Below are 27805 nucleotides of genomic sequence, written 5' to 3'. Positions count from 1 at the left end.
CTTGGCTCCCTCACCCTTCCCTTCCCTTGCCTTGTCTTTCCTACCCCTGCCTTGCCTCATTTTTTCTACCCTCCCTTGCCTTTCCTTTCCTCTTCTACCCCTGCCTTGCTCCCTTGCCTTGCCTTTTCTAACCCCCCTTGCCTTGCCTTGCCTTGCCTTTCTTACCCCTGCCTTACCTCCCCCACCTCTCCCTTGTCTTTCCTGCCCCTCCCCTTACGCCCCCCTTGCCTTTCCCACCCCGCTCCTGCCTTGCCCTGCCCGTCCCTTCTTTCCAAACCTCCCTGGGCCAGCGGTGCCACTGCCCAGCGTCCACTTACGAGCCCGGCGTCTCCCGAAGCCTCTGGGCGCGGTGCTGCAGCCTCAGGCGGGCTGCCAGGGCTGCCAGGGGAGCATCCCTGCCCTAGCAGCTCCCCGGGCCGCCTCCGGAGCGCTCCGGCTTTTAAACACGGAGCCCGGGCAGAAGGAGAAGCGGAGGTGGCGGCGCGGTGGCAGCGGGGACAGTGCACACACCCGTGTGTGTCACCGCCCATCCCCTGAGCATCCTCGGTGCCCCGAGCAGCCAGGCGCACTCCAGAGGAGCTGGCAGCAGCTGGGGATGGAAGGGGAGGAGGGGAAGGTGCTGCTCGGGGATGCTCCATTTCCCTTATTCATGTGTTCCCTTCTCCCACCACCCGTCACCTCCTGGGGGCTGCAGGGACCCCCGACAACTCCAGGGCAGTGCCCAGCTGGAGATCACAGCCATCCTGAGCAGCTCTGTGCCCTCGGTGCAGGGTCACTGAGCACCAGGGATGGGCAAAGCCAGCACCCCCGGTGGCCTCAGGTCCTGCCACACCAGGGGATGCACCTGGATTCTCCCCAAGGTTCTGCTCCCACCCCCCTCCAGCCTCCTGCCCAGGGGAAAACAAAGGTGGAGATCATTTCCCTGCTTCACGGGCTGTGCCTCTGCTACTGCTAGGATGGAAAACTGGGAAAAGTAGACACATTTTAACACCCCCACACCCACTTATCTCTTCTCCTGCTGGCAGAGCAGGGGACCAAAAGTGCTGCTCTGGAGTCCCACCAAAGAGAGCTGCAGAGTTTGAAGGGGATCATGAAATGCACTTTTCACCAGTTTCTGCCCTCTTGTTTTGCTCAGGAAGTCGTTCTAATACCCATTCTAATACCGGTTAGCAAAAAATCTACATTCCCAAGACAATAGGGAAGAGATCAGATTTTATCCTCTCCCTCCAGGATGTAACCACTTGCAGGGGCTGAGGCTGGATCCATCCCTGAGGGGCACCTTGTGCAGGGCTGATCTGAAAGCACCAGCACCAGGAGCCTCTGTTACCTTTGCTATCAAAGGTTTCACTTTCCCCTTCAAAACCTTAACTTCCACCTGTTCTGATCTCACTGAGCACCCAGGCAGCAGCGAGTCCAAAGAAACAGAATTTCTCAGCCTTGGCTGGGGCTGTGGTTCCTGGGTGGGCACCCAGCAGCAGCTCAGGATGTCACCCTGCTCTTGTCCCCACATCACTGACTCCCGGTGACAGCTCACCAGCAGCACTGGCAGCAACGTGTGCCCCTTCCAACCCTCTTTTTGCTCCCTGCCTGCAGCTGCCTCCAAAGGAGGGAACCCCAGGAGCTGCTCCCTCGAGCACCATGGTGCACAAAACACTTTATTTGCTGTGCACATCGTTGTGGCAGTGGCCCCTGGGGACACCCAGCCCTGCCACGTGTGCTGCCTGGGGACAAAGCAGCCAGGAGGAGGAGGAGGCAAGGAAGAGAAAAAATGGAAATAAAAGCATCACACTCCAACAGGGACAGCATTAACCAGGAGCTTTTCTACTCAAGATTCCCCCTCAGCCAGGGTAGCTGGGGCTGAGACACCCACGAGCAGGTCACAGTCCTGCTGCCAAGGGAATAAACCTTACCTGTTCCCACTTACTGGGACATCAGGATCAGACTCCACAGAAAAGAAACATGTCCAGAACACACAGAGTTTATTAAAATATGTATTTTGTAGTCAGTGTTTCCAGATTTACACCAGAATTTATGTCTTACATAGAAGTCACATTATATCTCCCACAACCTGCCAGTACCCAGCCCATGAGAACACATCCAGTCTGACCATCTCCTCTACAAACCCCTTCAAGCCACACTCTGAAGGTGGTGTGCCCTCCCAAAGTCATCCCTTCTCACCCTAAAATACACCTTAAAACAAACCCCAAACACAGGCTTCCTCCAAAACACGGTAACACCTCTCAGGGGAGAGAAACCAGACCAACAATTCACCTCATTCCCTGGCACAGCTCACACCCCCTTACACAGAACAGCCGTGTAGGGTCCTCTGGTGCTCCTGAGCACATCCCTGAGCCACAAGGCACAGGAGTCCCCTGTCCTGCACACCCCCCCTGCCACAGCACAGCCACCAAGCCCACCACACCGTCCTGGCTCTTGCCTGCAATAAATCCCAGCGCTCTCCTCAGCTCAGCAATCAGCCACAGGTCCAGACCTGCAATTACTCTGGGACAGTCATTTATTAATCACTGTCCAGCTGCCAGATTTACAGTCACGGACGCCTGACGCGGTGTCAGGCAGAAAACATCCGAGCAGGGATGTCTGTAAATAAGCTACTGGGACATCTGGATGACATGGAGATCCAGCTATAATTAGGTCTAGGTGACACAGACAGGTCCTGTTAAGCCTTGCCAAAACCTGCCCCCAGGGCCTACATGCACAGCTCCAGCAGATGTGCTGGATGAACCACCAAAAACATCTCAAAGTCACCTCAGAATCAAGTGTTACTAAACTCTAGAGAAGGAAGCAAACAGAGAAGCTGTTAAACTGAGCTTGTTTACAGCTGAAGAGCACCTGGGTCAGGAATTTCTCTCACTCGTGTTCTTGCACCATCACTGAAGTTGCAGCTTGGCAGCAAGACCTGGGAGAGACACTCCTCCACTCCCCTCTGCCACGGGGACACCAACAAATATCTATTTTCCCTGACCTGTTTGGTGCTATCCCTGTTGATAGGAGGTTTTATTATCCAGAGAGTCACCACGGGGAGGTTTCCCATGTAAATCTCTCTGGGAAAGAACCGAGCCCCTGCATAAGCCCAGATGTCAGCAAGGCTCTTAGAGTCACTTTGGAGCTGAACATCTGCAAACCTGCTGTGGCTGCAGGGAGAGGAGATCCCGGCCCCTCCAGCTCCACTCCTGGAAGAGGGGCTGGAAGAGTGGCACAGGAGACCTGGCAGTACCACCTCCAGCAAACAGCAGCTGCACAAGGGAGAAAAGCCAGCAGAAGCTTAGAAACACTCAGTCAATCTACAGAGGATGAGGAACAGACCACAGCAGTCAGCTGAGAACTTTTATGGGGTCAGAGTTGAGATCCCCAAGGTGGGATGTGGCCAGGGGACCAGGCCCACCACAGGCTGTGACTGAAACAGGAACCCAGGTCAAATGATGTCTTAAGTTTTATCTTTCCTGTATTTCAGGCTCTGTGCTGCCCAGGGGTGCAGCTCTGAGCTCACACTCAGGGTCACTCAGCTCTGCACAGAGCAGGGACACAAAACAAATCCTTCTCCTGCTGCACACCAAGGACAGCTGGGACAAGTGTTCAGCCCAAAAGCACAAACAAGGGGGGCTGAGGAGAGAAAACAAGAAGGATAGGACTTCATAACCTGAAGCTGTAATTGGACAATTCAACCCCAATATGCAAATGGACCAACACTTATCAAAGTGTGAGACTTCATGACCGTTTATCCATTTTGTGACCATTTTGGGTCCACCTTGGGTGTAGCCCTGGCCAGGCCCTGTCCTGCCCAAGGTGTATCCTAAGTTTATCTTCCAATAAATCTCTACTTTATTCTCTAGCTCTGCCCAGTCTCTGTTTCAGGTCAGCCTTCCCAAGGCATCACCACAAACATCCAACACCTCAGGCTTGCATCTCCTCTGGCAGCCTGAGGACACCTGCACAGAGCAGACATCCCCTGAGTTCTTAAGAAACCTCAGCTCTTCACAGCAGCTTCTCACACCTTCACTATCATCAATGCCTGAAGGACACAGATCTTTGAGGGCCCACAGTGCAAAAAGCAGCCCTAGTCATGAAAAAAAGAGTTTCACTGCTGGCAAGTACACGAGAAATGCTCCTCACCCACCCTGCCACGGTGAGCAGGGGAGGTCGGGCACGGGCAGTCATCTTCTGAGCCAGAGCCACGTGTTGATGAGGCAAGCAGAGATCATCACAGAGTACACCAGGGCCTCCTTCTGCCTCCAGGCATGGCTCTGCTCCTCCAGCACTCTCAGCCTCCCCGAGATCCTCGCAAGCTGCAAGGGAAGCAGAGGGGCACTGTCATCACCCCAGCACCATGGGACAGCAGGGGATGGAGAGATGGGAGGCACCCAGCAGCTATCTTTGTGTGGGAGGAGTGGCAGCAGCACCTCAGGTCTGCAGCAGACGCTTCAGGAAAAGATTCTTCCCACCAGAGAGCATCTGAGCCCCTGTCACTGCCACCAGAGGGGTCTGACTGTGTCCTGCAGCCCCTCGGGGCAGGAGCTCAGGATCCACCCCTGTGGATCAACACACAGGTGAGTCCTCTCCTGCCTCTCCTAAAGGCAGGACCACTCTGCCAGCACCAGCCCACCAGGACTGAGCAACAGCCCCCTGGAGACCCCCTGCTACACGACCTGAATTGGTGTTTCTGCCCAGTTAGGAACAAAACCCATCCCACCCACCCCTGTGGCTTTCCCAGAAATCATCAGCAGCCGTTCACCCCACCTCACCTGCCTCCTCATCGCCGCCACCTCCGTCACCCCGGCCTCCTCCAAGGCACTCTCTGCAGCTGGCATGGGCTCCTGGCACCTGGGGAAGGAAAGCAGAGATGCAGGGGGGCCAGCCCTGCTCGTGGGGTGCAACTGCCCCCCCACAAGTGCAGCGCTGCCACGGGGAGCTGAGCTGTGCAGGGAGCGTGTCCCCAGGCTGTGCTGCAGCAGGGAATGTAAACAGCACCTGCACAGCAGCCACTCATCCCTCCTGAACCCCACCGTGCACATGGGCACCCCTCCAGCACCCAAAGTGGTCAGGACAGACAGCACACGCCAAGACAGGTAACAGGAAACACATGTGTCTTGGGTTATGTAACAAAAAAAAAATCCCAGTGTATTCTATTTCATCTGTAGAAAGCAGTTGGGGAATGGTTTCTTTTTCCTTTCTCTCTCATAACTCCAGGGGAGGAGGGTGGATGCCTTCTGATCACAGCCCAGCTGTTAAACCAGGTGGGGCAGGGTTTGTGATCTCTGTCACCACTGCCCACCCTCGGGGATATCTTCTGTTCATGGGCCATTGAGGCTCACAGTGACTGACACATTCCATCATCCATTGGGAGATGGAACACCCAGGGGGAGGAGCCAACCATTCCTACCCAGATAAAAATGGGGACACAGGGACCCCAGACATTCCTCTTTGCCACTGGATTCCCAGAGGAAGACTGGACCCATCTCACCACCACTGAACCTGTCTGCAGGATCATCTCTGCTCCAACAGAACCACATCTGTCACTGCAGGATTTATTTGGACTGCTCCCAACACCCTGCAGCAGGGTGTCAGGTCATATCTCTGATTCCATCAGGGTTTTCTAGGACTTTTGTTTGCTTGCTTGCCTGGTTTTTGGTGGGGTTTTGTTTGTTTGTTTGTATGTTTTGTTTTTTGGGGTTTTTTTTTGTATTACTGCATTTGTATTTTTAATATTCCTAGTAAAGAACTGTTATTCCTATTCCCATATTTTGCCTGAAAGCTCCTAATTGCAAAATTATAATAATTTGGAGAAGGGGGTTTTACATTCTCCATTCCAAGCGAAACTCCAGTTTTCCCTGACAGACACCTGTCTTTCCAAACCAAGACAATGTTTGTATTTCTTTAGAGGTGCAACAGAGAGAAAATATCTACTAAGCATCCATTCTCTGTAGTCCCAGGAATTCACTGAGGGCTGGATGAAACATCTTTAAGGCCAGTCAGGTAAATAGGAATCACAGGACCAATGCTGAAATGGAGGGGTGATCCCATTTACACCAGCAGGTGAGGAAGCTGCCATCAGCTGGAGGGAGCTATCAGCTTTTGCTCTTGTAGCAAATCTTACCTGCAATTTGAAACATAAACAAACAACCCAAATGTTCATCACTCTCTTCCCTCCCTGGAAACACAGGGGCCTCCACTGGAATGAGCTGCTGCACTGGCAGAGGCAGCACACACCACTGATCTCCAGGGCACTCCCTGGAGGCACAGCCCCACTGCAGGCTAGTCACAAAATAAAATAAATCCACAGCAAGAAAAACATAAAAGTCATCATAGGCTGGCCCAAAATCAGCTGTTCTATGACCAAAACTCCCCTGTGCACACCAATAGCTCACACAGGCACTCACTGATCCCACAAGGGTTAACAAGCACCTAACCCCACTTCTTGGAGGCCCTGGGGAGGAGAGGGTGTTCATCCCTGTTCACAACATGATGCTGATCTCCCTGAAGACAAGGCAGAAGAGCATGTGGAGATTCACTGAATCCTCATCTGAAACTCCATTTGTGAGATAATACCTCCACAAAATGTAGCTGCAGTGGAAAATGACAGTCCCAACAGAAAGAAAATGCAATTTTCCCCAGTAGAGAACCATGAAAAAGGACACATCCTGCAGCTTTTGACTCAAAATCCCAGTTGATACAGGTGAACACATTTTAAAGTAGAAACTAGAAATTGCCTTCTGGTGACTCATACCCTTCAAGTGGTCACTGTCAGCCAGATATTCCAGCCTCTGCCTGAGACCAGACTTTCCTAAAATTTCAGGCCAAACAAGTCAGCGCAATCTTTTTGTTTATTTTATTGTTGCAGAGGGGTACAAAGCTGTCATATTGAAGGGATGTCTGCATCTGAAGGGGTGTAAAGTACTAAGAGGAAGTGTTTGAGGGTGGCTGGTTTCAAAGGGAGATCAAAACCTGGGGAGAGGCCCCGGAGTCACCATCCCACTGCACTACAGCAGCTCTGCAGGCTGCCACGGCCTGAATGTCCTCCACTGCTGGAGGGAGCAGGGAGAAGGTCTTCTGTAGCCACTAACCACATCTCCTGGTCATTAAGAAATTAAAATGATGTTTGAAGACAGCCTCAGCCTACTGTTTTTAAGAGGAGAAACATTGCTTTGCATCATCAGCAAGCAGCCGGCAGCTGGGGAGGGAAGGCAGGATGTGCCACCGATGATGGATGTGGTGATGGATGCTGCTTCCCCTCCCTTTCTGCCTGGAGGCTTTGCTCAAGGAGAATGAGAAGTATTTAGATGTTCCTCCAGGTGCTCAGCAGACTTAGAGCAGTGGGGACACCTTAAGGCTGTCTTAGAACAAAGAATTGGCTGCAGAGGCACAGATAAGGGTGGTGGAGATGGTTCCTCCAGCACATCTGGAGGGACTGAGGGCACTGCACAGCCACTCCAGGGAGCACAGAGGGACACCACACCCCGGCCAGGGGCACTGGCTGTGGGCTGAGTGCAGCCAGTTCATGGGAAGGTGAATTAGGAGTGACCAAGACACAGCCAAAGGTGCTGGGAGCCTGCAGGAGAGGCTCAGGGACAGCACCCGGGTCAGGCCGGCTGCTCTGGATTTTGATTCCCTTCACACACCCCCCTCCAACAAGCTATGAAAGCATACAGAAAAATGAGCCCCTGCTTAGCAGCAAGCCCCCAGCAGTGTCACAGCAGCCTTGGCTCACTCGGGGTGCCCAGGGGCTGGTGTTAAGCTGAGCAGCAGCCTCAAGCCTGGCTGGGTTAGTGAGCTGCACCAAGGCCGGCACCCAGGGCTGGCAGACAGGACAGGTGAGAAAGAGAGCCCAAGGCAGCCATGCAGGAGCATCCTGCAGCCCACAGCTGGCAGAGCTCGTGCTGTCACTCAGCAAGGCACAGACCAGTCCTTGCAGAGTGACACAGAGCTGGCTCAGGACAAGCCAAAGTCACCTGGACGGCGCTGGGTCTCGCAGGGAGTCCTGGACACGGTGGAGGAGCACCTGGCCCAGGAGGTACAGGGTCTGGAAGATGTTCTGCACGGAGTAGATCCTGCCTGCCTCCGTGAGCAGGGGGAGAGGGGCACTGGGAGCAGGCAGGGGACACGAGCCTGGCCTGGGTGCACACAGAATCACGCCTGTTACCCCCTGGTCTCACACAGCAGGGCACAGCCTGGCACTGGGCACTGCCCCTGATCCCTTCAGCAGCTCCAAGCATCCCTGGGCAATGCCACTGGCACCCAGACCCCAATGGCATCAGCTGGGAGAACCCTCTCCAGCAGCCCCCAGACTCAGAGGCAGCCAGCTGACTCCTCCAAAGCCAACCATGGCTGTGTCCATGCTGCTCTCCTGCCACCCAGGACAGCCCTGGACTTCAGTGGGACAGTGGTCCCTGCTCCAGGATTAGCTCAGAGACTCTGGAGCCTGAGACCATGAGCAGAGGCCTGGGGAACAACACAGCTGCCTTCAAAGCACAAACAGCTCTGGCACCAAAGCCGTGTTCCTCTCCTGGATGAGCAGGAATGCCAGGCACTGCAGTGCTCTGACTTGGACCCCCCTGCCCCTCTCAGGACACCAACACCAGAGAGTTCAAAACAGCCCAGTGGGAGGAGATGCTGCTCCCCACCCGCCCTGGGTGGCTCTGGGCCCATGCTCACCCCTCGTGGTGCTGTCCTGGGCTGTGCACGGCCAGCTGGACACTGTCACTCAGGGTCCTGTCCCTCCGTGCCCTGCTGCTGTGGTGGCCCTGTGGGAATCAAACACAGCCACGTCAGAGCTGAGCCCAGAGCAGGGCCTGGGGCCCATCTGCACTCTCTGGGAGCACTACAGGAACCCCAAACCTGGGGATCTCATGCTGGTGCAGGTGAGGAGACAGGGCCAGAGCAGAGGGTCCCCAGCACAAGGCTGCTGATCTGAATTCCAGCCAGATCAAAACTCCTGAACCCAACCCATCCCAGATCAGCTCTCCAATTTCAGGGAGGTTAAAGCCCTTGAGGGGGCAGAACAGCAGCTCCAGCAGCCAGACCAAGTCTTTTCCTGCCCATGCCTGGGACCTCTCTTTGAAAGGGTCTCATATGAGGTTAAATCTGCTTTTGGCTCTGACCCCAGAACCTTTACACTGCTGTGATGAACCAGCTCTGCCCCACACTTCACAGAGAAGAAAAACAGGTTGAAAAAGTACTTAAAAAGGAGCAGCAGCAGCCGGTGGTGGAGCTGCACCCACCTCAGCCTATAAAATGCAACAGGAGATGTGGCTGAACCAAGATCCCAGCACACAGGTGTGCACTGGTTCTGGCTCAGAGAGAGATCCCACCATCCCCACCCCACCACTCCTAGGGCCTCCTGGAAGAAGGATCCTGGCTTGGGGTGACAACAGGCACCTGGAGAACCCCAAATTTGGGATCCCACCCCTTCCCCAACCCAGGCACCCCCGGCCCTGCCCACGGGTACCGATCGCTTGCGTCGCTGGGCGCTGGCTCTGCTGCCCGAGGGCAGGAAAGGGACATCCCCAGAGGGCTCTGGGGACACGTGCACCACCACAGAGGGCACCTTCCTGGGCTGGGCCAACAGCACTGGCCTCAAACTGGTGTCTGGTATCTCTAGAGAAAGGAGAGAGGGAGGAATTGAGCCAACCTGAGCAGCCTCAGGAGAGGGAAGAGAGATGCACCCACATGGAGAGTAGAGCCTGTGTGCAGTGCCAGGTGGACAAACACTGCCTTGGATTCTTTTGGACAGCCCAGAGAGGCAGAGCCACTGCTTCAGGACAGCAAGGTTTCAGAGCTGTTTGTCAAAGACAGGGCCAAACGTCCTGCATCCCAAAGCAGGGCCCCCACCAAAGGCCAAGAGGGAACAGGAAGAGATGTGGAGGGAGATTCCTCTCTATTTTGCTCCTCACCTGCTGGAATTAAGGCCCCTCCAGACTTCTGCTGGTGACCTTTGCCCACCTCTTCCCAAGCCATCCACCATCCTGCCCTACATTCCTAAAGAAAAGTGCCTGCATTATCTGCCCCCATCCTCTCCTCAGGCAAAGCAAATGAAAGGGGGGGTTATAAAGGGCTCCTGCTCCCTAGGGTGTTGTAGGGGGGTTATAAAGGGCTCCTGCTCCCTAGGGTGATGTAAGGGGGGTTATAAAGGGCTCCTGCTCCCTAGGATGCTGTAGTGCCCCAACAACCTTCACCCACCCCAAAAGCCAACCCAGGGCTTTACCTGCCAGAGAAATCCTGTCAGGGATGTGCATCTGAAAGGACGCAGGGACATCCTCTGTCCCTGCCCTGCTGTCCCCGGGGCTGCAGCTCTCTGCCACCTTCAGCCTGCTGGGCACCTGCATCCTCTGGTTGATGGCCTCTGTGAAGAGCAGGTCACAGCGGGCCCGGCCCAGGTCCAGCCCCCACAGCGGCCACATCTCTTCAAGGGTCCTCAGACGTCCTGGGGGTGTCACACGGAGGGAAACAAAGCTGCCAAAACAGGCAGGAGCAGCACTTCCAAAAGTGACAGCAGGGTTTTCTCCATTGTTCCTCTGTTTGTTTTCTAATCACCTGTGAAACCACTGCAGCTCCCAAGGAACAGAGGGATGGGAGGGGATGACAACCCCAACAAGCAAGAGGTGCTGTGGCTGGAAGACCCCAGCCTAACCCCAGTGCTGCCCAGGCACTCCAGCCATGCATGCACAGCACCCTTGCTGGCACCTTTTGATCTCACCATGCCCAAAAGGGTCCTCCTTTGCTTCTAGAAAAAGATCTCCACCCTACGAGGGGCCAGGGCTGCCCACCACCCCCCTCACTGCTGCTCCTCGGGGCACTTGGGACTCCCTGACCTTCCCCAGCCCCCTGCAATCCTTTAGGATTTCACCCAGGGTTAGAGGAGCAGAAGGGAATCCCTGGGGAAGGATCACAGGACCTGTCCCCTGCAGCTGCCAGGCCTTGGCACTCCGGGTGCAGGAGGGTGGCAGAACCAGCTCTGCCCCTGCCACAACCAGCACTTCCACACTCACCTCGTGCTGCTCCCTCCTCCTCTGCTGTTAAAAACCTTTTAATTACACGGGGATCTGCCCAGCATCAGCAGTGGTGGTTCCCTGCTTCCAGCCTTGCAGACACTGCACTCCTGTCCCTGCACTGGATCTGTCCTGGAGGCACTGCTGGACCCACACCACCCTGCCCAGCCCAACCCATAACACACACACGCTCCTGCTTCTCCCAAAACCCAGAGAAAGTGGATTTTTGCAGGAACCCCCTGCCAGGAAACAGGACAGGAATTCCTGGATGGTCCCAAAATGTGTCAGTCCTGCAGGAGAAACCCAGCCAGGGTAAACAGCCACAGAGACCAGCAGGTTTCTCTACATTTTTGGTGCTTCAGAGGAGCAAACACCCTGTGTTGCACTCCCAGCCTGTTCTCCGGGAAATCAGCACATATTAATAACAGTAAATATGGAGATTCATTTTTCTAATTTCCATTTTCTAATCACCTGTGAAACCACTGCAGCTCCCAAGGAACAGAGGGATGGGAGGGGGTGACAAGCAGGTTCTGAGACTAAGCTATGAAGAAAGAAAAAAAAATCAGCTTTTAAAACTCATAAGAACAAAATGCTTAAGTGGCTGGATTTCCTCCTTTAACTTTCTTTAGGGCTTTTTGGAGCTCTTGGCAAGCACCCCCCACTGGCCCGGAGAGGCTCAGCCCCTGCTTTGGCACTTCTCCTTGGATTTGCAGTCACAGGGAATTTCCGGCTCACTAAGCCGGAGTGGGTTTAAGTCCTGCAAGCCAGGAAAGCCTGCCCTGGGGAGGGAAACTCTACAAGCTCCCTCTCTCCGCCCCTCTCCAGCCCAGGACACCCCAGACGAGGCAGGCAGGGCACCAGGCCGGTGAGCACACCCCGTTCGGTGGGGGCAGCTGGAGGGAGCGATGGTTTGCTGCCAGCTCTGCCCTCCGGCTCGGGATGCGCCTTGTCCCGGAGGGCAGCGGCTCCTCGGGGTGAGCCCTGCCCCGGGACGGCTGCGGGCACCCCCTGACCCCCGAGGGGACACGCGGGAGGGGACAGGGGGGTCCCGCGTCCTCCCGGCGGGGACATCCCGGCCCTGCCACGGGGGACGCCAGCAGAGCCCCGGCTCGGCCGTGCGAAGGGACAAGGGGGACACTGCAGAGACACTGCAGGGACACTTACTGTTCTTCGCAGACTCGTCGGACCTGTAAACAGCCGCGCCCGCTGCCGGGACGGGGCGGGGCCGCCGGGGCAGCCCGGCCCCCGGTAAGGAGCCCGGCCCCCGGTGATGACCCAGCCCCCGGTAATTAGCCCTACCCCGGTAATGAGCCCGGCCCCCGGTAAGGAGCCCGGCCCCCGGTGATGACCCAGCCCCCGGTAATTAGCCCTACCCCGGTAATGAGCCCGGCCCCCGGTAAGGAGCCCGGCCCCGGTGATGGCCCAGCCCCGGTAAGGAGCCTGCCCCCCCGGTATGCAACCCGGCCCCCGGCAACGATCCGGCCCCCGGTAATGAGTCCGGCCCCCCGATAATGAGCCCGGCCCCCCAGTAATGAGCCCGGCCCCTCGTTAATTAGCCCTACCCCGGTACCCAGCCCTGCCCCCGGTACCCAGCCCTGCCCCCGGTACCCAGCCCTATCCCCCGGTACCCAGCCCTGCCCCCGGTATCCAGCCCTATCCCCCGGTATCCATTCCTGCCCCGGTACCCAGCCCTGCCCCCGGTACACAGCCCTATCCCCCGGTACCCATCCCTGCCCCCGGTATCCAGCCCTGCCTCGGTAATTATTCCGGTCCCCGGTCCCCATCCCAGCCCCGGTCCCAGCCGCTCCCTCCTCGCTCAGAGGCGGTAATTAACGCTGCTGCTGGTGCCGCCTCCCCCGGGAGCGCTCCTGTGCCCGGCCCGGCTCAGCTGGAACACGGGCACTGCTCTCGCCAGGGGCAGAACCGAACCCCAGGGCCTTCCCCGTGTCCCCATGCCCGGGACGGTCCTGACACCCCGCTCCCCGCAGCCCCCCTGTGCCGGGGCTGATCTCTGCCCCTCCGCAGCGATAAAAGGAGCCCCTCGGGATTAACCGCACTTTTAAACACTTCTGAATGGGGACAGTGTCCAAGACCTGACCATAAAATCTGGGTTTGAAAGGACTTAAAGTAAATCCCCCGCTGCCCTAGTCTTGCTATTTAAAGGGGATTATCTAAGGGGTTTAGGAGCACACAGAGGACAGCAGGACAACCTGTGCACCTCAATCCCCTCAAAGACCCTCAGAAAACCTTTGTGCATCTCACCTGCCGCCAGCTCGAGGCTCACAGCACCCTTCAGGTTTCTCAGAGGGTACACCACATGTCCAGGTGATGTTCAGGGCTCCAGCTGGATGCATGGGGTTCATTCCCATCCTTACTGGGGATGGTCCCGCAGCCGTGGCAGGGGTTATTGGTGTCACTGTCCCCCACAACACCCTTTGTGGGAAAAAAGCCACCCTGTGCCGCTCAGACAGTGAGGGTTTTTTAATAAATACCTTTTTTTTTTTTTTTTTTTTTTTTTTTTTTTTTTTTTTTTTGCACAGAAATATACCAAGTTTTACAGAATACAAACTGCAGGGATAATGACGGAGCATCTCAGACAGAGGATGTGGAGCACACCCTTGGGTCTCCCTCTGGTGCTCTCCAGGCTCTGGCCCTGATGCTCGCTGTCAGGACTCCCCACAACCCAGCTAAGGCTGGGGAGGGGACAGATGAGGTGCCAGCATGTCCTGCCCCAGGAGAAGCCAGGCTGGGCAAGCCTCAGTTCTGGGCTGAGGGCACCAGCTGCAAGAGCATCACTGGGGTGGGGCGGGATGCAGGCACGGATGGATGGACAATAGCCTTTCAGTGCTGGTGGACAGACTGGTGCTGGGGGAACACCGGGTGCTGGCAGTGCTGGGAGCTTCTGGGCTGCTTCTGGGGGGTTGGAGCACAAACCTGGCACTAATCCATCAGACATGACTGGGGAGGGACAGCCCTGTTTCCTGGACCCTACAGGCAGCTGCCCAGGGACAGGGGACGCTGATCCCACAGCAAAGCACCTGGCTCTGCCCTGCCCTGGCACCACACCCCCCCCAGCAGGGCCTGGCCCTGCTCCTGACTGTCAAGGCATGGGCTTGTGGCTGCCACCCCTGTCAGCAGGACTTCCATGCCACAGCCCTGGACACCAAACACTCAGCCCACCTGAGAGGTCAGGAGGAGAGTGGGGTCTCACATTCCCCTTTACCTGCTCTGGAGGACAAAGAGCCCCAGAGAGAGGGGCCAAGCAGGGCAGGGAGGTTTGGGGTAGGGAGAGGAGAGGTTTGGCCTGTCTGCAGGCTCTCAGCTCTGGGGCAGGCACCAGATGCTCCAGGAGAGAGTTGAATCTCCATCACTTAAAGCCATGAGACACATTTGGCTTGGAGTCAGAGATGACCCCCTTGGCCAGCTCTGCAGCAGCCAGACCTCCAGCTGCTCAGCACCCACTGGGGGAAAGCAGAGAGCATCAGGAAAAGGCCTTTCTACTCCAAAGTCACTTACCTCAGGTACAAGACCACCACGAGCCCTTTCTCCCTTTCCAAAGAGATCTAAGAGATCAGAGAGCACCTTCCTGACTGCTCCCCCCGATCTCCACACAGCAAATATCAGTACAGGCACCACAGTGTGCACCAGGCTCCCCACTCCCACTTGGCAACAAACCCCCGTGGGGGAAGCACCATCTCCCCACAGAGCTGGCCCCACCAACCGCAGGGATGGACAAAAATTGGCCACCCCAATCCTGCATCTCCATCACCTAATCAGAGCCCTGAGCAGTAGAACAGGGCCCAGTGAGGACACGGGGTGAGGCTGAGCAGCAGCCCATGCTCTAATCATGGGAAACGTTCTGTCAGTTTGAAGGGGAAGTGAGGAAATCGAATGCACCATGGGGAGACCCCCACACTGAGCCAGGAACACGCTGCTGCTCTGCCCTGGCTGCTACAGCACTTACGTGAGTGGGGAGTGAGGGGCAGGAGACGGCAGGCTGGCCCCAGAGCCACCCCACAGCCCAGCCTCACCCCACCTGCGGACAGCTCTTTTTGGTTAGGAGGGTAAGGCTATTGTGTGATGGCACCAGATCGTACAGGTGAGATGGGGGCCTGGCAGACACCCGAAGGGAGCCCCAGGCGTGGCCAGGGGAGGGCGGCTGGGTGAGTGTGAGTGTGTGAAGAGGCGGGAGGGAGGCAGCGCCGCTATTTGCCGGCGGCAGGGGCGGCGGCCACAATCTCCTCGTACTTGGGCGGAGGCTCGTTGTAGGACACGCTGGTCTCCTCGCCGCTGCTGCTCTCCGGGTGGCCCGTCACCTCCTCGTAGGAAGGCGGGGGAGTGGCGCTGGACAGTCTGGAGAGGACGGACACGGAATGCTCCGGCGGGCAGAGGGTGCCGTCCGGCTGGGGCGCGCCCCCGGCTCTGCCATCCCCGGCCGCCCTGGCGCTGGCTTCCCGCTGGCACTGGCTGTCGCCTTGGCTGTGCGAGCGCTCCCGGTACACCATGACCCTGGGGAGGCTGCGGCCCGTCCGGCTGGCCAGGTAACGGTTCTGGGCATAGGAGGGGCGGTGGCGGGTGGCCTTTTGCAGCTGGCACCTCCAGATGATGAAGAGGGCGATGACTATGAGGAGAGCCACTCCCAGGAGGGGCACCACCACGTACATAGCGTCAGAGCGCTCCGTGCTGTGCCCGGGGTCCTTGACAGAGTACACAGAGCTGGTGTAGCTTTTCCAAAACTCCATCTGCGACGGGAACAGAAAAACGACCATCACGTGCTGCAGGTGGAGAAGGACCCGCCAGCAATCATCACTGCCCTCCACAGGACTACATTTTGGGTGCCCCCCACCCCTTCAGGCTGAGGTGCTGTGGGAACCAACACAAAAGGTGCTGGGAACATCCCTCAACAGCCCCCACACCAAGCAGGGGAAAAATTATCCCACACCAAGCCCAGCCTAGAGGAGCATGGACAACAACATGCCATGGGAGCGCCAGCTCAACCTGCAGCTGTGGGCAGTGTGTCCTGGCAAAAGCAAGGTGGATCGTTGCCTGGGAAGGGAAAGCCATGCTGGGAAATGAGGCCACAACACGCTGCCTGCAGCCAGAGGAGCACAAAGGGAACAGGAGAGGCCATTCCCCTTGTGCTTTCCTTTGTCTGCAGCCCGCTGAGGTGTGAGCCATCCCACATGCACCGGGGAGCAGCGCAGGACTAACGCACCGTCTTCTCCTTGTTCTCGAACACCTCCTTGACCTCCTCATAGCTGCAGACCTCCTCGATGCACTCCCGCTCGATGGTGCCCTGCCGGATCTCCTCCAGGAAGCCATTGGCTCTGGGAAAGCGTTTCAGGAGCGAGTGGGCATTCCTGGCCCCCAAGAACACTGCAACACACAAGGCAGAGACATGCTGAGCAGGGACAGCCCCATACCTGGCCAAGCTTTCTGACCCGGCTTCCTGGCAGTACATGCAACACCAAAAATCTACAATCAGGTAGGACAGCCAAAGGGGCACAGGACTCTTGGGGTCTGCCCAGAGACATCAGGAGCCCTCCTGTCAGGGCTGAGGTGCTAGAGACATCAGAAGCAGCAGCTGCAGCCACACAGGACAACTGAGGAAGAGACAAAAGGCTCCAAAAATATTTGCTTCCAACCCTCTGCCCCTGATGGATTTCATCTTTCTGCCCCTTTGCTGCAGGGCAAGGGAGATCCCAGCAGGAGAGCAATACCCCAGAAGGCTGGGACACAGAGCTCTGCCAGGACACAGGGCCAGCACCAAGAGGGACTCAGAGCACACAGCTCAACACGACAGCCTGCTGGGAGCTGGTGTCCCTGCTGTCCCTGCTCAGGGGTCATGCAAGCTCAGGTGGCATCAAGGACTCTGTTCAGGCCCCAGAGAAACCACTGTCCTCACCCAGGACAAGGGCAAACATCCCCCAAACACAGGGACAGCACGGGGGGTTATGAGTCAGGGGCCTGAGCAATCTCTCCTCACACAGCACCACATTCTCACCCCCACTGTGTTTTGATGCAGAGGCCTCACAAACTCTCCTCTGCTCCCAAAGCCTGGGAGACTCCTCGAGTCTTCCCACAGTGCATGCAGCCCTGAAGCCAGACAGAGCAGGAACAGCACCCTCCTGCTGCAAGAGACATCAAAGCCTGTCCCCCTGCAGGAGGGACACCTCCATGGGGTGCAGGGGGCAAGCACCTGCCAGCACCTGCAGCAGCACAAGAGGCAAAGAAGCTGCTTGCTCAGCTTTACACCAAACGTGATCCTTCCAGGATCCAAACACGCATTCCATGAATGAGTGTTTCCACAAAGCACTTCAACACACTCAGCTGTAGGCTGGTTCCAGCTCTTCCCGCCAAGCCACAAAATCCTGCTGCTTGCCTTGGGAAGATGAATCAGTTCAGCTGGGTGATCCACAGGAACTTATTTACCTCCTTCACCCTCAGGCTCAGTCTTCCACTGGATCAACAAGGTGAACCCATTCACACAGCAGCAGCATCAAAGGAGGCAGGGGGACAGAATCTCCCATCTGACCAGCTTGGTGCTAACAAAATACTGGCTCCACAAGCAAAACAGTCAGTGAAAAACCACCAACTTCTTTCCTCAGGAGCCTTTTGGCAGGGAGAAAGGCAAGTTTCCCTCTGCTTTACCTTCCATGTATCCTGCTGCTGAAACAATGCAAGGTATTTGTGAGAGTATTTGGAAATATCAACAGGGACAAGATCATGGTGTAAGAAACAACTACTACTGTGCTATACCATCCTGGGCTTGGAGGCACTGAGCTGCTTTTGTGCTGTGTAGGTGCATTTTCCCCTTGTGATTTATTAATGCCTTGCTTCTGTGAGAGAGTTTGCAGAGGGCTGAACCACTGAGGTGTGAATGAAGAGCAGCATGAATGATGTGAGTCACAGATCTTCCCTCAGAATCGACTTTATTATGCAAACCATTTTTTTTTTACAAGGACAACCGAAAAAAGCATTTTCAAGAAGCACAGAAGGCATCTTGCAGAAGGGCAGGGATCAGCTTGCATTGGCTTTCACAGCTGAGGAGGGCTATTCTGGCTGGAGAGGGACCAGGCTGGCAGGCTGACCTTGTCTTGAGCCTTTCCAGAAGGAGATGAAATTTTACAAAGACAACATTCATTCTGCAAAGTCTCGTATTTTGCTGGAGAAGTCTGGCCTCACCTCCTTTGCCTCCCACCTTGATCAGGCCATGGTATGAACTCTCCCCTCCTTGGCACTTGAGCCTGAGACTCGCATTTCAACTTCCTCAGCACATCTCAGAGCAACAAACTTGGCTGCAGATCTCACTGCCAGGGTTTTCCATCCCTGCAGAAAGCAGTCACTGGACCCCTTCCCTGCTTTGCCATGCTGAGCTGGCCGCTAAGGTAGGAAATAAAAACAGACACACAGGCAGGCAGGTATCACAAGCACTGTCCCAACTGCAAGCATGCTGTGACAGAGGTGTTTTTCCCCACATGCAATTTCCCTCAGGGACATAGAAATGGCAGGAGAGCAGAAACTGAGTCACTGCTCCCTCCCCTTGAAAGTGCAAAGAGCTCCCACATGGCTTGGACCAGAGCAGGAAAACCACTGGCCTTGAGGAAATGAGCCTCTCATCTCTACAGGATCCCCAGTGACACGAGGAGCAGCCAGCCAAGCAGGTCCTGTCCCCAAACCGCAGGGCTGAGGGGACCTGCCAATGCGCAGCAGCCTCAGTGCTGATCCCCGGTGCCTCTCCAAGCCTCCCCACACCAGCTGGAGAACCGGTGCTCAGGAAAGATCAGAGCTTTAGGCAGGGGAAGCAGGGCAAGGGCTGGGTGCACCTCATCCCTGCTGGGTTTCCTGGGGTGCTGCTGGCCCCTGCTGGACACCACCCCATGTCTCAGCTGCCCTGCTTGGGGGCACACCCTGGGACTGCCTCTCTGGGGAAGGACTGTGGCTGTGCCTGCAGAGGGACAGCCAGGGATGGCAGGAAGCACGTGGTGGAGAACCTGCCCATCACCACATCCCCTCCTGCACATCAGGGTCACCATGAAGGGGACAGCTCGGCAGGGGAGACTGCCACCAGGGGGGACACCTTCCACCACCAGGGAATGCTGGTGAGCCAGCACCTGAGCTCTGGGAAGGGGAAAAGGCAGCAGGGGAGGAAGGCAGGGACCCAGCTGGGCACCCTGCTCATTAACTGGGGATTAAAGCAGCTTTTAAAAACACTGCCTGAAGATCTCTGCTCCCTCCCGCACCGAGCACAGCACAGATAATGAAAGAAGGCATACCTGTCATCCCTGGGGTCCTCCTCCTCCCCAGCGTGGCCACTGCCTCCACCTTCACAGCTGGCTCTGGCGACACTCCGAGCAAACCCCAAGATCCCAGACAGATCTCAGGCTGTCCTCCTCAGGCTCCCATCACACTGGGGCACAGAGCCTCCGTGCAGGCTGCCCAGGAGAGCGAGGAGGGAGGCTTGAGCCCAGCTCTGGACAGACCACACACATCCCTGCAGCCTCAGCAGGCTCAGCCCATCTTTAGCAGTGCTCTGGGTGTGGCACAGCGAGCTCAGGGTGGGCTGAGCTCGGCAGCTTGCACAGAACACGGGGCAGTGTGGCCCCCAGGGTGGCACTGGTGCCAGTCATGGGCATGAGGAGCACTCTTAATGAGAGATGTCAGTGCAGACAGGCAGCCCAGAGAGCCCTGGGGGGGCCCGTCCTGCACAGCAAGCACCACACAGAGACAGAAATGCTGCAGCCTCCGGGTACTCCCGGAGGGGTCAGACCTTCAGCACCTCCTCTCGACTCCCACCTTGCAGAGGGAGAGAGAAGCACAAGTCAGGCCAGACCTCAGACCTCACCCAGGGCCAACAGCCCATGGCAGCTGCTCCCCACAGAGAATAACACCCCCCAAAATGCACAGGCACCCCTTTCTTGAGAGGTGGCTGTCACACATCCCCCTTCTCCACCACCACCGCCACTCTCCGTCTTGCCTGGGAGCACTTACTTGCCATGCTGCCTCACTCGGCCGAGGGGGCTCCTGCCTACCTGCAGGGAAGAAAGCAGCAGAGTCACTGACAGCTGAAATTTCCAGCCCAGTTTTAGAGCCCAAACCTCCATCACCCGGGACCAGACTCATGCAGAAAGCATGGTACTGAGTGGCAGAGCCATGACAGATCCCAGCCGAGCAGTGCCCCTGCAGAGAGCCAAGGATTCCAGCTGCCTCCCTGCTCTTCACCACCCTGGAGGGGCTCAGGGCACCCTCAGCTCCCAGAGCTCTGGGGCAGCTCTCAGGCAAAGGCAGGGCCCTTGCACACCAGGAAAAACTGGATGAAGGATGGACCCCATTTCTCACCAGCAGACGAGATGACCTGCATGCCAGAGACTGCTGGGAGCAGCCTGGTGCTCTTCCCTTCCACAAGAGATTGATAGATACAGGTGAAGCAATCATCTTATTTTAGAGCAACTTCACAGACGTGCCAGTTCTCACTTCTGCAACTCCTACCCACAATCTGGTTGTTGGGCCAAGCTAAGGGCAGCAGCAAGAGTGACAGAGCTCCCTGCACACACAGGACAACAGCTCTCCAGCTGGACAAGCACCTTTTGTGCTTCAAAAGCAAAACTAAACTAAACAAAACCCCACAGAAGTTAAACAAAGCCCTGCAGAAGCAGAGGATATCTGCTTGTTTTCCATGCTTTGTCTTCTCCCTGTGATCAATGCCCCACAGATCAGACTGCCCTGGGCTGACTGTTGCTGTGTGTGACGCTGTGGCAAAGCCACAACTCTGTCAGGAGACAGAGGGGACAGGACTGTCCAGCTCCTACAGGGATTTATTGCAGATGAAGGAGCAAGCATGGTTAGAAACAGCAGGAACTAAACCACACGCTGGTCTCAGGCCCAGGACATTAGATATCCAGTTATTCCAAAAGCACTTGGATCAGCTCTGCTGGAGTGAGGTCAGGGGCAGCACAGAGCTGTTCCCAGGATCAGTAGGGCTGGAAACAGTTTTCCTTTCACATGAAAGGCAGGCACACAGAAGGGCTGATGCTGCACACCAGCACACCTCACAACAGCCACCTTCCAGCAAATGGAGCACCTCTCCCTGCCAACATCAGGTTTGCTACACCATAAAGTGGCAAGAGGGCATGCAAGCCTGGAGCTGCGTCCAGAGAGGGAGAGCAGCTTCTTCCCAACAGTTTGAGAAGCTCACATTGCAAACCTCAGTCTGGAGCTGAAGCAAGAGTGAGGGAAAGCAGCAGAGCACCAGACGTACACGGGAGGGGTCTGCTGTCTCCAGTGCCCCACAGCCCAATCCCGCTCCTCTGAGCCCTTCTGGGGGGTGTGAGAGGCCTCTGGAGCCAGGAATTCCCCCACAGGCTCCGAGCAGGGACCACCTGACCCACTTCTGCTGTCATCAGTTTTTACAAAGAGACCCAAAGCCCCAGGATAAAGGAAAGCACAGCACAGAGAACATGACACAGTTTCCACACAAACCCTCGTTGTTACAGGCATTCTCCTCCTCTGATGGACAGGAGAACAAAGACACAGAGAGAAAGATATTTCCACGTCACACACCAGGCAACAAATTTAATGTTGTTTAATTTCATTTACACTCTTCTAATTTTCTTCCACGTATCTGTGTCAATGCACCCAGTGCCACAATCAGGGAGGGGCACACAAGCCTCCAAGCACGACCAACGCCGGTGAGAAGGGCAGACGCCCCAGACGCTTGTTTTTATTTCCACATGCAAATTCCTGGCCACCTCCCCTGGCTCCAGCGAGCAGGAGAAGCCGGAGCACTGCACACGCTGACGCCAAGGGGAGCAGCATCCCTCCTGCCCCCACGCAGGCTGAGAGAAGCCCGAAGCTGGAGGCTGACCTAGCAGACGCCCACCCATTCCCGATGCCCCCCCTCCGGCTTCCCATCCTCTATAAATACCCCATCGATAGGAGGTTGCCAAGGCAACCGTGAGGAGGCGCGCGGGATGCAGGCACGGCAGTGAGGATGCTGCAGTCGCACATTCGTGTCTCCCCCAGGCTCCCCCATCTCCGCCCCCGCTCCCGTCACTGATGCCACAGGAGGAAATCGCACCGGGAAAACACGGTGCGGGACAGAGCCAGCCCCTCGAGGGGACCTGGCGGGCCACACTGGGGGGTGGCACCCCCTCGACAGGCTGGAGGGGGCACAGGGGGGGTCGGGGGGCTCCGTGGCCCCCAGTGACGCGGCACGGCGCGCAGGGAGGATGCTGACTGTGCCAGCAGCACGTAGCCGCGGTGCCAGCAGCTCAGCTGGATCCCGGCAATATTGGGGCTTTTCCGTGCCAAGATCCACGGCGAGGAGAAGAGGCTACACCGGCTACGCTCGACAGGGCAGGAAGCCTCGCCCGCCCAAAACAGCCTTCACACCCCACCCTGCTCCCTGGCCGCTCCTCACGCTGCCCTGGCAGCCCCCAGCCCGGCCCCTCTGTGCCCGAACCCAGCTCCAAATTATCCCCACTGCACTCAGCTTCCAGAGCCACCCCACGGACCTCTGCAGCTCATCTGTCCCCCTGCAGCAGGGACCCCCAGCCCACCTGCCCAGGTGTGCAGGGGCTTCCCAGTCCCCCCTCAGCCTTCATTGCCACCCCACGGCAGAGCCCTCACGCCTGTCACCCCACAGCCCAGACCCCCAGCTCACCTGTGGCCCCACAACAGAGACCCCCAGCTCACCTGTGACCCCACAACAGAGACCCCCAGCTCACCTGTGACCCCACAACAGGGACCCCCAGCTCACCTGTGACCCCACAACAGGGACCCCCAGCTCACCTGTCACCCCATGGCAGAGCCCTCACGCCTGTCACCCCACAGCCCGGACCCCCAGCTCATCTGTGACCCCACAAGAGAGACCCCCAGCTCACCTGTCACCCCACAGCGGGGTCCCCTTCCTCACCTGTCACCCCATAGCGGGGTCCCTTTCCTCACCTGTCACCCCATAGCGGGGTCCCCTTCCTCACCTGTCACCCCACAGCGGGGTCCCCTAGCTCACCTGTCACCCTACAACAGGGACCCCCATGTCCCTGTTACTCCACAGCGGGGCCCCCTTCCTCACCTGTCACCCCATAGCGGGGTCCCCCTCCTCACCTGTCACCCCACAGTGAGGTCCCCTTCCTCACCTGTCACCCCATAGTAGGGTCCCCTTTCCTCACCTGTCACCCCATAGAGGGATCCCCAGCTCACCTGTCACCCCATAGCGGGATCCCCAGCTCACCTGTCACCCTACAACAGGGACCCCCACGTCCCCGTTACCCCACAGCGGGGTCCCCAGCCCACCTCCCCGCCCGTGCGGGGGCTCCCCAGCCCCACCCTCCGCCCCACCGACACGTCCTCCTCGTCTCCGCCGCTCCGCTGTTCGCCGCGCGCCCAGGCACGCCGCACCAGTGCCAGGGCTCCCGGCTCCCCCTTCCGCGGCACCAGCCCCTTCCTTCCCGCCGCAGCCCCGCAGCCGCGGCCCCGCAGCTCGGCTCTGCTCCCCCCGGCCCCGCTGCCGCACCCCGCTCCCCGCCGGTACCTCATGGCGGCCCCGCGCCCGCCGCAGCCGCTCCCTCCCGCCGACGGGCAGGGGAGGGGAGGCCCCGCCCCCGACACGCCCCCTCCCGCCCCTCGGCCAATCGCGCCCCTCCTCGGCCCGCGCGCGCCGCCTTCCTCTTGCAATAGGGATACGGAGTGGGCGGGGCCACGCGCTCCACCCCCAGCTCGGGATGGATCGGCAGCCAATCAGAGCGGGCTGTGGCCGCCGGGAGGTGCCGCGGTGGCCGCTGGGAGCCGTAGTCCTGAGCCCGCCGTGGTCCCGCGGAGCGCGGGCGCGGCCCGGGGGCGGCCCCGGGAGTTGGCCGGGGCTCCGGGCGGCTCTGGCCCCGCTGCCGCACGCAGCGCTGTCTGCCTTCCCTGCCTGTTGCCTCACGCCGGCCTGCTGCGGCTGGGGCTGCCAGCATAGCGCTGGTGTCCCGCAGTCACATCCCCTGTCGCCTCCTCCTCTTCAGCATCCCACTCTTCTTCTTCTTCCTCCTCGTCCTCCTCCTCCTCGCTGCCCGAGTCCTCATAAAAGAAGAGGGTGGCCTGCACCGGGAAGTTCTCCAGCAGCTTCTCCCCCACGCTGTACAGGTGGTCAAAAGCCTTGGACTTGGGCCAGAGGAGCCTGCGTGGGGAGAGCCGGGGTGAGCCCCGCCCGCCGTGCCCGCCGCGCCGCCCGGGGCCCCGGTGCCACGGCACGTACCTGACCGGGTGCTGGAAGAACGCCAGCGCTTTGCTGGGACCGCCGTCCCCCTCCGCCGCCCGAGCCTGGGGAGACACAGCCGGGTGGTCCCGGGGTGCCGCTGCCCCTCCCGCGGCGCTGGCACCGGAGTGCCCTGTGCTGGTGCCCCACACACCCAGCAACTCCCCCCTCCCCTGCCCCTGAGTCCAGGCGCTCACAGCACCGCTAGGAGGCTGGCATCTACCCCCACACCCTCCTGACAGGCTTTGTGCCAGTGTAATCTCTCCCCCGTGCTCGAGAGCTGGTGCCCAGGCATCCCACTAACCCCCTGAGGAATGCCCGCCCAGCCTGCGAACAGGGGACCCTTTCAGGCTCCGCTGGGGGGGCTGCGGTGGCCGTGTCCCCCCGGGGGGGGCAGCCTGGCCCTGCCCCAGGGGCTGCGTGGGGCGCGGGTGATGCTCCGGGGGCGGTGGGCACGGCACAGCCGCGGGACAAAGGACTCCGGGGTGACGGGCTCTGGGGCGAGAGGGACCCTAAAAGGGTGCCAACAGGGACCCCAACCCCACGGGCATGGGGACAGACACAGTAGGGAGTGCCAAACTCACAGCGTCCATCTCCCGCCGCGTCGCGGGTCCCTCCTGGGCTCGGGGCAGCCACGGTCTCCAGAGAGGAAGGGCTCTAGGAGAGAGAGCAGGTTCAGCCGCTCATCCTGGCCCGCTCCCCTCTGCCTTGCTCCCCCACCCAACAGCCTCACCCGCCCGCCCAGCCCTGCCCGGTGCCAGCACCCCCTGTCCCACCCATGGCCGCTGGCATCAGAGGTGTCCCCAGCACCGCAGCTTTCACCCAAACGCAACTGGACCTTCCCCATCCCACCTTCCACAGCCCCCTGCCCGCCCCACTGCCCCCAGCACCTCGCCCCTTGCTCCAGCCCCAGGGGTGGGCAGGCGCCGGCCGCAGGCACCCCGAGCCCGCGGGCAGCCGGGCAGCAGGCAGCAGCTTGCATGGTGGCAGCAGACACTGTCCCTTCTGACACTGCAGACCCTCGGTGGGGACACATTTATAGTTCTGCCTCGGCCGTGACTCACAAATTCTTTGGGGCAGGGGAGCGAGGCGCTGGGGCTGCGGGGACAGCGGTGTGAAATTTGTCCCAGTTGTGTAAACAGAGGGCCGGGGGGAGGCTGGGGGCGGAGGGGCTGCGATCCCTGGTGGAAAAGCAAAACACAAAAGGGAAAATTTGGACACCATTTGTGAGAAAATCCCCGGGAGGGAACAGGGGAGGGTAGAAACAATTAACAAGGATGATTAAGTGCTCTTTGTAGCTATTTGCATAAGGGAGCCGGGGGGAGATGGGAAAGGGATGGGAAACGGTGGGGCGGCATGATGAGTATGGGATGGGGACAGTGGGCATGGGATGGGACTGCGTGTTGGGGACAGTGTGGTGGGCTTGTGATGGGGACAGCACAAAGGGCGGGATGAGGACAGTGATGGGCTACAGTGGTGGCAAGCACAGAGGCACCAGTAGGCAGCTGATGACTGGAGAGAGGCCCGAGAGCAGACAGGGAGGAAGGGCACGTGGCAGGGATGGACCCCAGGCACTGTCAGGGCAATGGTCTTGCTCAGGCATCCATGGCCCGTCACCCCAGGGAGCTGCCAGATCCCATTTCCACAGATGGGAGAGCATGCACTTGCCAGTGCTCCCTGCCCTCTCCTCTGAGTTTTTGAGATGTGGATCGCTACAGAAAAGCTCCTCGATGTGAGCGTGCAAGACTGATCCACCCCCTGGCCCCAACAGCACCACTCATCACATCCTTGCCCACTGCTCCTGCCCAAGCACTCAAAGAAAAGTGCCACTGGCAGAAGAAAAGTGCCACTGGCAAAAGAAAAGTGCCACTGGCAGACTGACCACCTCCTGCTCCTGGGAGAGTTTCAGTTTGGGACAAGGAAAGAAAATAGCAAATGGTGCCTGCTGTAGCTCTGCTATCAGCATCCAAACACCACTGTCCAAACGCTGGCCAGATCCTGCTCAGCTCCAAGCACAATTTGTCACCAGAGGCCCTCCCTGCCGCTCTCCATCTGTGGCAGCCGGTGAGCAGGAGGGGGCACGGGGCCAGCACAGCTCTCATTACCTTCCCCATTTGCTCCTCATTTGGGCCAGTAGTCTTACAACAACAAACCCCGTGGAGGACAAGCAGGGCCAGGAAGAGTAAACCAAAAGCTCAGGCTGGCTCTGAGGAGTGGGAGCTCAGCCTGCTGGTGTTTCACTGCCCCTCGAACCTCAATAAAGGCAGCAGAGCCTAGAGTGGACACATGGATGGTGGCACAGTCACCTGCCACACACCAAGGCTGTCCAGAAGGGTGACAGCAAGCCTCAAACCTGAACCCACTGGGTGAACCTACTCCAATAATTCACAGACAACAAGCAAAGCGAGGTATCCCAGCTCCCCAGTCCTTCCCGACGTCCAAAGGGTTTAATTCTGATCTGCAATAAGCCTCTGATGCAGGCGGAGATTTACAGGTGGATTGTGCAAAGCTGTAGCTGAACAAGTGCAGCCCCTGATCCCCTGGGCTGGGGCCCTGGCTGCTCACCCTGCCCCGAGCAGCCGCCTGCAGTGCTGGGTGACCCCCGGCTGCAGCTGCACCCTGCACCTCCAGCCACCTCCGTAAGTACCACAGAGCTCCCCCTGCACCTTTCTGCCCTGAGCACCCCAGGTGTTTCTTTTCCAGCCACTGGGATGGCGTGGGAGGTCTTGGTCAGAGGCAGGAGAGGAGACAGAAAGCCAGGAAACTTTGGTGCCAAGCATTTGGGGTGGCAGCAGGGGGGACAGGAGCAGAGGGGAGGCCCTGGGTGGAGGCAGCACGCTCAGCCAGGAGCGTTCCCAGGGTGAGGGAGGCCACTGGCCACTGTGCCGGGGCTCAGCACGGTTTCGCAAGGCGCCACAGAAGAAGGAATTTTTAAACAAAGCAGAGGGAAAACAAACCAAGCCTCTCTGGCACCTCTGCCAACCAGCCCGCCCGTGTACAGGGCTGTGGGCAGGAGGTGGCACCGGCACAAAAACCCAGCGTGAGCTGCACCCCAAAATGCTCACCCCTCCACAGGACAGGTCTCCCCGCTTGGCCATGCCAAAGGAGATGCCAGCCCTGGTGTAATTCTCCCCTCTGTGGGCCTCCAGGCTCTCCTGGGGATGCAGGTGTCGTTGTCACATGCATCCCTCTCCATCCTTGTCCCCAGCAGCACAGAAAGGCTGATACCTGTGGTTCAAACTCAGGTAGCCGTGTCCCATTGTCCCAGAGGAGCCTCAGCAGCTCGGGGTGGGTCGTGGGTGACTGCAGGTGCCTTGGGTGAGCCCCGTGCAGATGAGGATGAGGTGCCATCCCCTTTCCTCAGCCAGGGGAGCTTTGTGTTCACAACCTGATGTCACCTCCCGCAGGTCATAAATAGGAGAGTGCAGCCATAGCTTTTTGGCATTCTCAGCTCGAGGCATCACAGAAGACAAGGGACCTCGAGGAAGGCAGAGGGCACTTTCCCCACCCCAGCAGCTGGCTCTCCATCCCTGCTCGCGGCGTCAGTGCAGGGGAGGGCTTTGGCGTC

The 27805-nt window shown here is 58.4% G+C and overlaps 2 protein-coding genes across 4 annotated transcripts; both read right to left on the bottom strand.

Moving 5' to 3' along the window:
- Window positions 1–1962: 1962 nt before the first annotated feature.
- On the bottom strand, window positions 1963–12352 carry LOC134560649 (mitochondrial fission factor homolog A-like). Its single transcript, XM_063416870.1, has 7 exons — window positions 12165–12352; window positions 10217–10435; window positions 9461–9609; window positions 8668–8756; window positions 7965–8126; window positions 4761–4839; window positions 1963–4304 (listed from the first exon to the last, which is right to left on the bottom strand). The coding sequence occupies exons 2-7, from the start codon at window positions 10410–10412 to the stop codon at window positions 4173–4175; spliced, it is 807 nt and encodes a 268-aa protein (XP_063272940.1). The 5' UTR covers window positions 10413–10435; window positions 12165–12352; the 3' UTR covers window positions 1963–4172.
- A 452-nt stretch (window positions 12353–12804) lies between these two features.
- Window positions 12805–23638, bottom strand: PRRG3 (proline rich and Gla domain 3). 3 transcript variants are annotated; one of them, XR_010082775.1, is made up of 5 exons: window positions 23533–23638; window positions 19992–20032; window positions 19277–19796; window positions 18202–18383; window positions 17916–18103 (listed from the first exon to the last, which is right to left on the bottom strand). XR_010082775.1 is itself a non-coding variant. In XM_063416868.1 (4 exons), exons 2-4 carry the CDS (start codon window positions 19996–19998, stop codon window positions 15206–15208), a joined length of 705 nt encoding a protein of 234 aa, XP_063272938.1. In that variant the 5' UTR covers window positions 19999–20032; window positions 23533–23625; the 3' UTR covers window positions 12805–15205. The 3 variants fall into 3 exon arrangements, 1 of the variants encoding a protein (XP_063272938.1); XM_063416868.1 differs by lacking the exons at window positions 17916–18103; window positions 18202–18383; window positions 19277–19796 and adding exons at window positions 12805–15742; window positions 16216–16376 and having other exon boundaries at window positions 23533–23625; XR_010082774.1 differs by having other exon boundaries at window positions 17916–18383.
- Window positions 23639–27805: the final 4167 nt, after the last annotated feature.

The sequence above is a fragment of the Prinia subflava genome, chromosome 20 (assembly GCF_021018805.1).
Source record: "Prinia subflava isolate CZ2003 ecotype Zambia chromosome 20, Cam_Psub_1.2, whole genome shotgun sequence".
In the NCBI taxonomy this organism is placed as follows: Eukaryota; Metazoa; Chordata; class Aves; order Passeriformes; family Cisticolidae; genus Prinia; species Prinia subflava.
Note: the sequence above shows the minus strand (reverse complement) of the source record. Positions and strands in the feature narration are given on the sequence as shown.

Bases quoted from the DNA above. Each gene is read 5' to 3' on its own strand.
- LOC134560649 (XM_063416870.1), bottom strand. From the start codon at position 10,412: ATGTGGCCGCTGTGGGGGCTGGACCTGGGCCGGGCCCGCTGTGACCTG. The intron at 9,610-10,216 runs GTAAAGCCCTGG...TCCTTTCTCTAG, and splicing joins TGACAGGATTTCTCTGGCAG to AGATACCAGACACCAGTTTG. The intron at 8,757-9,460 runs GTACCCGTGGGC...TGATTCCCACAG, and splicing joins CCCAGCGACGCAAGCGATCG to GGCCACCACAGCAGCAGGGC.
- PRRG3 (XM_063416868.1), bottom strand. The intron at 15,743-16,215 runs GTGCGTTAGTCC...TTCCCGTCGCAG, and splicing joins TCGAGAACAAGGAGAAGACG to ATGGAGTTTTGGAAAAGCTA.